This window comes from Neopsephotus bourkii, unplaced genomic scaffold (genome assembly GCF_033783945.1).
Source record: "Neopsephotus bourkii isolate Nb327-2 ecotype Australia unplaced genomic scaffold, CSIRO-AGI_Nbou_v1 NB_1139, whole genome shotgun sequence".
Lineage (NCBI taxonomy): Eukaryota > Metazoa > Chordata > Aves > Psittaciformes > Psittacidae > Neopsephotus > Neopsephotus bourkii.
Genome location: NW_026901625.1, coordinates 167,636 through 180,041, shown reverse-complemented (window position 1 = coordinate 180,041; position 12,406 = coordinate 167,636). Strand labels below are relative to the sequence as shown.

The 12,406-nt window shown below is 48.4% G+C and overlaps 1 protein-coding gene across 2 annotated transcripts; it reads right to left on the bottom strand.

Moving 5' to 3' along the window:
* Positions 1–3,590: 3,590 nt before the first annotated feature.
* On the bottom strand, positions 3,591–9,302 carry SIKE1 (suppressor of IKBKE 1). Of its 2 annotated transcripts, none has more exons than XM_061362767.1 (5): positions 8,866–9,302; positions 8,688–8,796; positions 7,590–7,732; positions 5,389–5,502; positions 3,591–5,014 (listed from the first exon to the last, which is right to left on the bottom strand). In XM_061362767.1, exons 1-5 carry the CDS (start codon positions 9,022–9,024, stop codon positions 4,925–4,927), a joined length of 615 nt encoding a protein of 204 aa, XP_061218751.1. In that variant the 5' UTR covers positions 9,025–9,302; the 3' UTR covers positions 3,591–4,924. The 2 variants fall into 2 exon arrangements, with proteins under 2 accessions (XP_061218751.1, XP_061218752.1); XM_061362768.1 differs by having other exon boundaries at positions 8,688–8,793.
* Between the last annotated feature and the right edge of the window lie 3,104 nt (positions 9,303–12,406).

The window sequence follows — 12,406 nt, the reverse complement described above, 5'->3', positions numbered from 1 at the left end:
GATTTCACAATCTACATCTACCTCTGAATTCCCTTCAGTGAATGTGAGAGTCGACTTCAGTGACTGAAACATGAATGTAAAAGCATTTAACTTTCCTCATAGAGAAAACGCTGACTGCAGGCAGCTATTACAAATTAGAACTCTAAGCCCCAGCAGCACACAATGGCTGTGTGCAAACTCATCACCTGGTTTTCACACAAGTTGGTATTTCAATGACCTCTCCTCCAGATGAGGCACCTTCTTTTAGTCACCACTCTGAAAAACTTCCATCTGAAATAAGTTCTCATCAGACCATTCCACATACAGGAACAAGGCTAAATAAGGAACTGGACGAGGGTGGTACAAACCAGTATCTGGTTTGAGAGATTTTCAGTGAAACATTCAATTATAAAAACATACAAATCAGAAGGCATGAACGTATTGCAAAAAACAACAGGACCACTAAACTTTGCACAAATCTCCCTATTAGATTCACACAAATGTTATCAGAATCTCCTTCAAAATACTAGTATTTCTTGGACAGCATTTCAGATCTCAAATGAGCATCCCCTTCCCTGCTCAAGTTGAGGAGGAATGAAGCAGACCTACACTGTATCACAGGAACTGCACAAAGTATCCATGTACTTCTCTCTCATCTAATTATACTGATATTATTAGAGCTCCACTCGAGCTGTAACTATCATGTTACATTTCTCATTTTCCTGGACATAGAATATATTACATTTCCATAGAATAATCAAAACCCCTCTTCTGCCCAAAGATGACCAAAGCTGATTGTATCAGGTAATGGAGTCAGGCATCAGCTTTTCCCTCAAAAGCCAGTTTGATCTGGTAACAAGGCTGGTTTACCACAGTTCAGAGGGCTGTCAAGCAAGCACAACTCAAGTAAAAAAATCCCACTGTGTGCGTCTGCCTCAAATTCTTTACTTTTTAATTCAGCTGCTATAAATACTCCTCCAAATGGTAAACACTCGAAGCAGCTGCCCAGCCCCCAAGTTACACCAGGTTCACATTTGTGTATTTACAGCTGAAAGGATTAATGCAGACAGGGCAGAGCCACACACATCCTGTTCTTGAAGCCCTTCAGGTGCACATTTTGCTAACTGACAGTAAGTCACATAAAGCTGGCCATAGCTTCAAACAGGCTCACAGCAGAACCTGCTGGATTACCACCACTCACCAGGCTCACAGCAGAACCTGCTGGATTACCACCACTCACCAGGCTCACAGCAGAACCTGCTGGATTACCACCACTGCCTTATCTCACTTTTTCTTTGGAAGAAATGGTAACTTCAAGAACATGCATTTTACTGGATGTTATGTGTGCTTCTGGAAACAACCATCTCTTACATGACTATAACCAAGTTGTCTAAAGACTTTGTGTTTTTAGTATGCACACACAACAGAGCTCTTAGATACTTGGAAATAAAACTGTTCCACATATTTTTGTATGACTATCAGAAAGCAGCACAAAACACTAGCCTGAGCGCCCCAACTGATACATGACTGCTACAAAATCAGCCACCAACATCTATATACTGGGTCAGTGAAGTCAATTTTACATCAAAAAAAACCCTCAAACATCTATGGGGGGAAAAAAGTTAAGGAACTTCCAAAGACATTTGTTCCAGTATCTAAAGGGTGTCTACAAAGACCACAGAGACTCCCTTTTGACAAGGAGTTCTTTGGAAAAGATGAGGAGTGATGGGCACAAGTTCCTGGTGAGATTCCAATTGGACACAAGTGAATTTCTCTCAGTGAGAACAACCAGCCATTGGAATAACCTCCCCAGGGAAGTGGTGCATTCCCCATCACTGGACATTGTTATTATTCAGCTGAACAGTGTTGGGACATCCAGTCTAGGTCATGGTTTGCCTAGAGAGGTTGGACCAGATGATCTTTGAGGTTCCTTCCAACCCGGAATTCTTAGATCTGCAAAAGCACATATACATACAGAATCGTTTAAAAGATAACCATAACCCCCCAAATCCGTTTTCTCTGAAAGGGATGTGGGAAGAGCCCCGCGCTCGTTACTAACCCAGACAACAGAGTGCCGGCCTCAGGCCGATGGCGGCTCGGCAGCCTCCAGGGCCCGGCGCGGCCCTCCCGGCTGCGCTGCAGCAAGATGGAGGCCGCGGAGCAGAGCGGGGCCCGGCAGAGGGGCGGTGCCAAAAGCAGCCCCGGCCAGCGGCGCTCCGAGCGGGGGCCGCGGTGCGCGGGATGGGGCCAGCACACCGGCCGCGGCCTACGCTATGACAGCGCAAAGGCCGGAAAGGGGCCGAACCAGGCACCACCGCTTCCCGGCCCAAGGGAAGGGCAAGGCCCGGTGGAGGGAGTGGCCGCCGCGCCGCCCGCCCCGCACACAAAGCGGGGCGATGGCGGCCGCTCCCCCACACACAAAGGGATCGGGGCCTCGGCCCTGCGCCGGGCGGGGCTGGCGCGCAGCACGCCGGGAGCCGCGGTCCCTGCCGCACCCCCCCTCAGCGGACGCACCACCCCGTCCCCAGGAGCCAGAGCGACGGAGCCCCGCCCGGGGCCTGCCGGGACCCGTAGTCCCCTCAGCACCACCCCCGGGGCACCCCGGCGCCCGGCGGCCTGCAGCCCCCACGACGCCCCGCAGCTCGCCGGGCCGCGCTGCCCGCCGGGAAGACGAGTTCCAGAGGCGCATCGGCCCCGCCTGCGCGGCCGGATGGAACTCCAGCCCCCAGGAGACCCGGCGGCAGGGCGTCTGCCCGGGGGGCGCCGGGAAGCGTAGTGCGCACACCGTCACGGCCCAGCGGCCCGCGACCACTAGCACAACACCCATCCCCGGGATAGGCGGCCTACAACGCAGGTGCCCACCACCCATCCGTCCCCGCCGCGCTCCGCAAGGCCGACGGGAGGTTGCGGGCACCTCCGCCCCGCTAAACCCGCTGCAACAAGGGACAAACGGGAGGCGGACCCGGAGGTGCCCTCTACGCCTCTCGGCGCCTCCCGGTTGCCCGCAGTGTCCCCTCGCTTGCCCGCGGGCGGCCGGGAGCGGCCACGGCGCCGCACGAGCGGTACTCACCCCAACAGCTCAGCGCCCCCGCTCCAGCGCCGCCATGAGCAGCACGGCACCGCACGTAGCAATAAATCCCGGCCTCTCGCGAGAGCGGCGGGGCGGAGCCACGCCTGCACCCTCAACACCCCGCCGGCCGCACGCTGCGCATGCGAGACCGGCAATCGGGCGGCAGCGCTGGCCTGCCCGCCTGGGGGAGCACAGACTCCAGCTGGAGCTGGTTCACGAAATCCCGGAGTTGGTTGGATTGAAGGGACCTTCAAGCTCCTCCAGCTCCAACCCCTGCCACGGGCAGGGACCCCTTCCACTGAAGCAGCTTGCTCCAAGCCCCTGTGTCCAACCTGGCCTTGAGCACTGCCAGGGATGGGGCAGCCACAGCTTCTCTGGGCACCTTGTGCCAGCGCCTCGACACAGGCATTTCAGATGATGTTAAAACAGATACAATGCAGCACTGTTGGTCATTGTAATATTTCATTCAGATGAGGTAAAAAATAGGGGGCGAACAGCTTGGGTACATGCAGAGCAGACAGATTCACAAAGCACACCACACTTGAGAAAAGACTGTCCACTAGGGTCTTTTATTCCCTCTTCAACAATTTCTAATAGAAAAGTATTATATACAAGATTACTCCTGTACAGAAATCCCTTATATCTACCAGACAATCTTGCTGGATATTCCGAAGTTTTGCAAGAAAATGTCTCTTAATAAGCACAGGAACATAAATCACCTTCTGCGTCTATCAAAATTCTCACTGGGGAAAAGTAGCACAAAAAATTAAACTAATATTGGAAACGAGATGTTTACTGTTCTTGGAGGACTCTTCTTTGGCCACAGGTAAGAAAGATGAGTCTTTATATAAAAATGTCACTAAAAACATCACAATACTGATAAATTCCTACAATAACACAACTGTAACTTCACTCAATACAGGATTCTGCCATAACTATGTAACAGCTGGCACTAGACTTACCTGTGAGGTAACACTAAAAACCTGTCTATATGGTTAGTTTTGGTTCAGTTTTGAGGCAGAACTATACAGTCTTCCTAAAGTCCAAAGCAGTGGGAGGCTGAAAAGCTTTGATCTGAAAGCTCTGTGCTTCTGCAGGGTTAGAGCACACACCTTGATCTCACAGCCAGCCAGTACACGTGACTTGGAGCACTGGTAAAGCTGGAACAGGGCTACGTACAACCAAAATTAATTGGATAAATGTCCTTCAGAAATGCACAGGTGTCAGAAGGAGTCATCCCCTCTGCTTTTCACCCCTAAAACAAGGTAAAGAATGCTCCTTAGAGGAGTTACTAAAGTGCTCTCTTGGCTATCTGCTGTTCTGTTGACCTGCTTCTAAGCAGCTGTCCAAGTAACAATGTAAACCCAGGCAAATACTGAGTGTCAGCTCTTCAGAGCCAAACAAAAGCTTGCATGCCTGCTTTGTGCAGGCAGGGCAAAACGTGTGCTACCATTTGCATCAGGTTTGAACAATCTCTTATTCGTTCTATCAAACAAAATAATCACAACCTATATTACCTTCTCTATCTACTGGCAAGGTGGATCTAAGTGCCATCTGAACAGCTGGAATTACTAACTAAAGCTCATTAAAAATACAAACAGGAAAGGAAATAAACTATCACTCAAGAGTACACATCAAATACTTCATAGTTAAGCATCTGCATGCTGCAATTACTAAGATGGAGCAGCAATGCAAAGCCTTTGACATCAACAGTATGTAATTTCATCAAAATGCAGAGAAAAAAACCCCCACACACTTTGAAAGACAGAACAAACATACAAAGAAACACCTGAAAGAACAAACCAAACCCCATCCTTGCAGGGAAGTTTCGTAAGTTTCTGAAGTCAAGGTTTGGAGATAAGGTTATTTTGTGACCTAAGCTTCACAGTCAGGCAGATCTTCTCTCCCCACCTCAAAAGATTCTTTGCTGATTGACAATAGTTCACGCAGCTCTTTGTTTTCAAGCTGCAAAATTAATATTTTTGCTGAAATAGAAATGAGCTAATTCACAATTAAAGGACAATCATCTTTCAATAGCCTGCTCCTCCACAGCTAAATAAAATTGATTTTGTAACATAAGCATAAAGGTAGTGCTAGCAAGAGAGGAACCACATCATTTAGAGCTAGTATTTTGCTTCTGGCTACATGTGTGCATGTATACATGCGTGTCGACATAACATACATAATACAGTCATTAAGAACTTGAAAATTAACAGATTGTGTTCTGCATTTCCTGACCCCCACCCCCAATGTTTTGACTGAATCCTTGACACATGCAAGTCCAGAGCAAGTTTAGGCACTCCCAAAGCTTGATCCTTATTAGTTGTATTTGTTCTTACCTCCAACTGAGCTAGTTTCTCCTGAACTTTAAAGAACTGATCATCATCGACTTGAACAGCTTTTCTCATCACCTTTCCCATCTCACATATTCTGTCTATTTGACTTTCAATTTCCTGAAAGACGTAAAAGCAATATATTCAATATGTTCAGGCAAAAGCAGCAGCAATTTATCCCTTCTAAATCCATTACTTTCATTTTCTTGATATTTTATTATTTCCCTGTTTTGAATTTTAATCCTTTCCTCCCAAGCACCTGGAACCCTTTCTAACTGGTGTAATATTTAAAGATGAACATGTACCTTTTCATCATGAGTCATTAATGAAAACAGTGAAGAAAATTACATCAGACAGCAAGATAAGGCACCTTTACTTACCAAGATGGAAATAATTTCAAGTGTGACAGGGACTGGGGGCAACAGATTCAGGTTCATGTGAATAGAGTTTAGTATGCAGCAAATTTCCTATTGCTTTATTAGAAAAGCCTGACTGCAAATGAGTTTCATGACTAAGTAACTGTGAAGTAAACAGCTTCATCTCAGCAGGATGTCAAGTAAGGAAAGTAAACCATGTCAGACTAGAGCTTCCTGAGGTTGTCTGTACAGAACACATCTAGACACAGGTCTAATCCTCTGGGAGATGCATTTTGTTGAAGCTCAGAAACACACATGTAAAGAGCACTGAAAAACAGTAAGAGGTACTGATTATGTAGCAACAGCTCCTGTTTGGAGAGTGCTCTCTTTCCAAATACAGTATTTAGAGAGGAACTCAAATGTGCAAACACAAAAATGCTGTTAAGTGGCAAGAATCATAGAATCACAGAGTGGCTTCGGTTGAAGGGACCTTAAAGCTCATCCAGTTCCAATCCTCTGCCACGGGCAGGGACACCTTCCACTAGAGCAGCTTGCTCCAAGCCCTGTCTAAGAACTTGGAATTTTTTAAGCATTTTAACGCAACAAAAATACAAGGTTATCATAAAGCCCTTTGGGGAATACCGCATAAAGTGATAGGAGAGAGGTTTTTTCCTCTAAGCATCAGCAGTTATTCTACTGCCTCTGGAAGATAAATATATCACCAGAGAAAATAATTCAATTTTAAATTCCATGATTCAGGAAATATGTAAACAGATTAGAGCATCTAAAAGACATCTGGAGAAACAAGAAAAACTTGTATTACTTAATCTGGGAAGAAATAATCACTTTATTTTTCCCTAAACAGAAAGATGGTTACAGCAAGAATTTAGCTCTTAAAAAGACATTAAAAGGTTGCTACTGTTCTCCAAGTGCTGGGTGGGAAAAAACTCATGGATTTAATCTGAAGTACAGATTTTTCCCCAGTGAAACAAAAGCAGTGACAGAAAATAATGTTAGAAGCTTTGTACCAATGTTAGGTCTTGATAAACAGAGCAATTCATGCCCCTAAGCAAGCACTGGAAGCAAGACATTGCTGAGCTACTTCAGAAGACCTAAGCAACACAAACTAGAGAACAAGTTGCCACATATCAGTGGCAAATACACATGCAAAGAGTTAGGCTAGCTCCAATACCAATTAAAACCCCACAAGATATGATATGTGACTAGCTTTAACCAGCTTGCTGCTCTCTAATCACATAAAAATGCATCTTAACAAATGCTTAAGTGAATTTATAAGCTTCAGTGGGGATTTAATGTTATTACTAGATGCCTAAACATAAAATAGGCAGCATTTTTCAGCAGCCACTGCTCAGAGGTCTGAAGTCACTGATGAAGGGGAACTTTTAGGCCACTGAGTACGCAGATTTAAAAACATTTGGGAGTGATGGTCTCTTAACAATTAAACACGCTGCAGCTCACAGAGATTTAGAAGGATCTTCTCCCTCTGTTAAAATTCCTGAACAGGAACAGTAACAACTCTGATTTTATTGCATAGAATCACATGGATTAAGCTTAACCCAGGGAATTCAGGACCTAGTGCATAAAGAATAAGTCTTCACTCCAGCTATGAAAGGGTTGTGCTTTTCTGTGTCCTCTGTTACAACCATTAACAGTTGGAATCTCTATCCCTGGAAAAGGAATGTAGAAAAAAAATACCAGCTAAGAGAGACAAGAGTTTCAGAAAATGTCTTTTGTAGCAGAGATGTTCCATGGATGGAAACAAATGTTGTACAAAAGCAAGAGACAGGAAACAGGTGTCTTGAGCCCTCTTCTGACCCCATCACACCTTACCAAAGAATTAGCCTGATGAACATTCAAGGCTGGTTCAGCATCTTCACTTTTTCTCCCGTGCAACAGCTGTAACATCTGCTTTCTGTATTTGCTCATGATAAGTTCCAACGCATCCTGGTGCTCCTCCAGCGAGATCCACAGCTCTGCAAAGCACTGCATCTCATTGCCACAAATTACAAGCCATTTTCCATAGTCATGTCGACGGTTGCCCAGTTTCCCGGTATCAGCTGCTCTCCTGCTTGGTGCTATCCCATCACTCCCCTTCCCAGTGCAGCCCCAGGGCTCAGGCCTGTGGCCACTGGCTGCCTGGAGCCATCAGCCAGCCAAGGGGCCACCCCAACAGCAGCTGCCACTTCCAAGGCATAGAAACGCAGAATCACAGAACAGTTTGGGTTGGAAAGGGCCCTCAGAGCATCCCCTTCCAACCCCCTGCCACAGGCAGGGACACCTTCCACAAGACCCTGTGGCCTGAGGCCCTGTCCAACTTGGCCTTGAATGTTGGCAGGGATGGGGCATTTACTACTTCTTTGGGCACCCTGTGCCAGTGCCTCACTACCCTCACAAGGAAGAACTTCCTTATATCTAACCTGAATCTCCCCTGTTTCAGTATGAACCCATCACCCCTTGTCCTGTCACTACAGTCCCTAATGAAGAGTCCCTCTCCAGCATCCTTGTAGCCCCCTTCAGACACTGGAAGCTGCTCTGAGGTCTCCACGCAGCTTCTCTTCTCCAGGCTGAACAGCCCCAGCTTTCTCAGCCTGTCTCCATACAAGAGGTGCTCCAGCCCCTGATCACCCTCGTGGCCTCCTCTGGACTTGCTCCATGTCCTTATGTTGAGAACACCAGAACTGCACTCAGTGGGGTCTCACGAGAGCAGAGGGGGAAGATCACCTCCTGCGACCTCCCAGGGCACCCAGCGGCCCTGGCAGAAGGCAGAACAGACGCGCTTCCCGGTCCCCTCGGCAGGCCTCGCCACACCTCCCACCCCACCAGTCCCCAGCGCACCACCCAGCACGGCCCTGGGGGCTCCGAACACCCCTTCCCGATCCCTCCTCTCGGGTCCCGGCACCTCTCAGCCCCCGGTGCCACCGCGCTCACCCTTGTTCTCCCGCTGCAGGTCGCGTATCTGCGTGTTCTCCTGGGACAGGGGGGCGTGAGGCCGCAGCCGGGACAAGTCGGTTCGCTCCGCCGCGGGGCCCTGGCCCTGCTGAAGACACGGCGGTCAGCCCGTGCAGCCCCGCGGCCACCCCCCCACCACCAGCCCCACCGGGCTCACCTTCTCGGCCCACGCAGCGCCCGCCTCTCTCATGGCGGCCACTCGCTGGTGCAGGACGGCGGACTGGTCGATGAGCGACTCGGCAGCGGTGTCGTGCTCCTTCAGCCGCTCCAGCAGCGTCCGCGCGTCCGTTAGGATCTTCTCGATAGTGCAGCTCATGGCGCCCGGCTCCTCAGCCCCGCGCCCGCCCCATGACCGGCAGCGTGCGACCCAGCCGCTTCCGCCCCCGGTTACGCGGCGGGTCCGCGTGTGGGTCCGGATCCGGGTTCGGGTCCAGGGTCCAGGGTCGGGCCGGCCCTTTGACGGGGAGCTCGGGGACGCCGCCCTCTTTACTGCTGCGGGCTGGCTCTTAGGAGAAAGGCTGGAGCTGCAGAGCCATCGGCCCCCAGTCGACGCCCGCGACCGTGGCGGCGGAAGCTCAGCCCTGCGTTCTCTCCGCCCCAGAGCGCTGGGACGCGGCGCGATGCGCGCTCCCAGCGGCGGTGCTGCCGAGGGAGCCCGGGCACAGCGCCTCCGGTGCGCACCAGTGCGGTGGGAGAGCAGCGTGCCCAGGCAGCCAAGAAGCCCCCAGCATCCTGGCCTGTACCAGCACCAGTGCGGCAGCAGGGACATGCAGTGACTGTCTCCCTGCACTGGGCACTGGTGAGGCTGCACCTTGAATCCTGTGTTCAGCTCTGGGCCCCTCACTACAAGACAGACCTTGAGATGCTGGAGCGGGGCCAGAGAAGGACACCGGAGCTGGTGCAGGGCCTGGAGCACAAGTGTGATAGGGAACGGCTGAGGGACCTACGGGGGTTCAGTCTGGAGAAGAAAAGGCTCAGGAGGAACCTGATCACTCCCTACAGCTGCCTGACAGGAGAATGGTGCCAGGAGGGGCTGGGCTCTGCTCCCAAGGAACAAAGGATGGGACAAGAGGAAACGGCCTCAAGCTGCACCAGGGCAGGTTTAGGCTGGATATTAGGAACAACTTCTTCCCCAGAGGGTGCTCAGGCATTGGAACAGGCTGCACAGGGCAGCGCTGGAGTCCTCGTCCCTGCAAGTGTTCACACGCAGTGGAGATGAAGCCTCAGTGCCCTGGGTTAGTGGTGGCCTTGGCAGTGCTGGGGAATGGTTGGACTGGATGAGCTTAAAGGGCTTTTCCAACCTGATTGATTCTGTGATTCTGTGTCCCTGACCCGGGGTGCTGTTATCTTCTCCACTTCTGCCTTAGACAGCGCACGATAAACCCAGGCTGAGGGCTGCTGGGCTGCCTGCTTATCTTATGCTCCCATGTGCCCCTCTTCACTGCAAACATCCTCCACTCCAGCTAAAATAACAAGCTGTGCAATGCTGACTTGCTCCTTTGGTATTTATTTGCTAACTAAAGCTACTGTCCGTGATCTGTGATGTCCTTGATGTTTGGCATAACTTTGAGCCACAAAGTTCCTTTATTTTATATCACCAACTTTATCAATCATGTTTTCAACAGTAAGGTTCCCATGGCACTCCCTTTGACTTAAGTCAAAGACTCACAAGACTCACAAGAAAAATCTAGGATGCTTTTCAGATGAAGGTTTCTGTGGGATCCCAGACACCACCAAGCCCAGTGCAGAAGTGCTGAATAAGAGAATTTTATATAAGCAACAATGTCAAAACATTCCTGCAGTCCAGAAGAGGACAGAGTAAGCATCTGCATTTGGAGTGTTTCATCAGAATCAGATTAGTAAGTGAAGTAGGATATAGATTTTGCAAATTTGGGAAGTGTAATGCTGCTTTATAGTAAACTGCATGAACTAAAGGTCCAGACCATGCTTTACACCATGTGTTACCTTCTAGGTCTTCCTTATTTTTCTTCTTGTTAGAGAATACTACAGAGTTAAGACAACATGTTATGAGAATTCCTTTTTTGTAACAGGCAGTTCACGAACATTTGGCAACCCTGCTATGGGGGTTGGAACTAGGCCAGATTGCTCAAAAGCCCTGGTGAGGGATCATTATCCCTCAGCAGAAGCTGCATGTGGGTTGTATGTCTGAATCTCTGGCCTGGCCTGTTCCTTGCCTTTATACTCATGATTTAATAATAGCTTTTCCCTGGCTTTAGAGATGACATCCTGGCCTTTCATGCCAAGTAGAGACAAGCAAAAGAGACAAGGGCCAGCACTGTTCTATCAGACTTTTCAGTTCAGGATCGGTGTAGTTCCTTTCTGGGATTCAGGCTCTTTGAAATAAAATTGTAGAATGAGAATCAGTAAGTCTACTATACTACAGCCACAAAAGCACTAAGTCTTGTGTTCTCACTCTGGGATGCAGCTCACCCCCTCTCCAGCAGATCTTTTGACACAGAATCATTTGTTCAACTTCCATGGGACAGTAGAATAAGTTAGTGTGGCGCCAGGACACTGACTGATCCCACTAGGACAAAACTCCTTGATTTAAATGCTGGGGATGTTTGTCACCAGAAGTTCTAGTATGGAGCAAGAGAGCTTAAACAAATCAACGGATGAGCTTTCTCTGAGTAGTGGTGTTTTATAATTCCTTTGGCTTATCACATCCATTCTGTATAAACTAAAGAGAATGTATAAATTTGGCCTCTCAAACTTTTTAGTGTTTAACTTCAATTCGATTAAACACTTATGTATGTGTACAAAGTGAAAAATGAGGGTACAAGAGGTTAATGCTTTAATGCTTTTAATAACTCTTAACCACATGGCTGTACTTTGTCAAACAGAACATGGATTTGTTCTAGCAGGAACAGTATACGCTAGATAGAAACAAGTTGAGGCTCTCCAAAACAACATTTCTAGGCCATCTTTGAAAAATAATTTATGATTTTTATATTTTAATTTTATAATTAGTATTTATAGTATTTCTGTGATGGAATAAACAGGTTCTTACTCACAGTAGGAAAGTAAAAAGGAAACCTAGCCAGACCTGGAACAGGTTCAGGCATCAGTACAGAGGATGTGAGTGTGCACCAGGGGATGCCCATAACTTACCCAGGAACTGGAGGTGGAATAAATGGTGGATGATAATGCCCAGAGGAATTGATGGGCTGAAAATGGCAACAGCTGCAACAGACCAAGGGGCATCTAAATGCTGAAAATAGATAAAAGAATAAAGGTAAAATTTCTAGGGTAATTCTTGGGTTTCAGGTAAAATCATATTAATCCTAAGTGTGGTCAGCACAGTTTGAGAACCTGTGGCTAAATCTCTGACAGGTCTCACACCATCGTTCTGCAGACACTGGCTTTTCTCATGCTTACTACAAGTCCTTCCTTGAAAAACTTGGTGTCTAACAGCCAAATATATCATCAGCTCCAGTTTGTTTGCAAAGGCCTCTCTCACACCACTCCTCCAACACTTTTTACTGCTGGCTTTTAGAATCGAGTGCTGGTGTTAACACAACCATCAGCTACTGTCACAGTGTCACCGGTATTGTCCTCCACAAAATCCACAGCACATCAGGCCAAGCGAATCCTCCTCTTGTACTTCCCAGCCTGTACTTCCAGGTGTATTACTGCTGCATAAACCCAGAGTCCATCTGTGACAAAAACTATTACCC

Excerpts from the sequence above, each read along its gene's own strand:
- SIKE1 (XM_061362767.1), bottom strand. The coding sequence starts at position 9,024 with ATGAGCTGCACTATCGAGAAGATCCTAACGGACGCGCGGACGCTGCTG. Across the intron at positions 8,797-8,865 it reads GCGCTGCGTGGGCCGAGAAG|CAGGGCCAGGGCCCCGCGGC; the intron begins GTGAGCCCGGTG and ends CCGTGTCTTCAG. Across the intron at positions 5,015-5,388 it reads AGAAACTAGCTCAGTTGGAG|CTTGAAAACAAAGAGCTGCG; the intron begins GTAAGAACAAAT and ends TTAATTTTGCAG.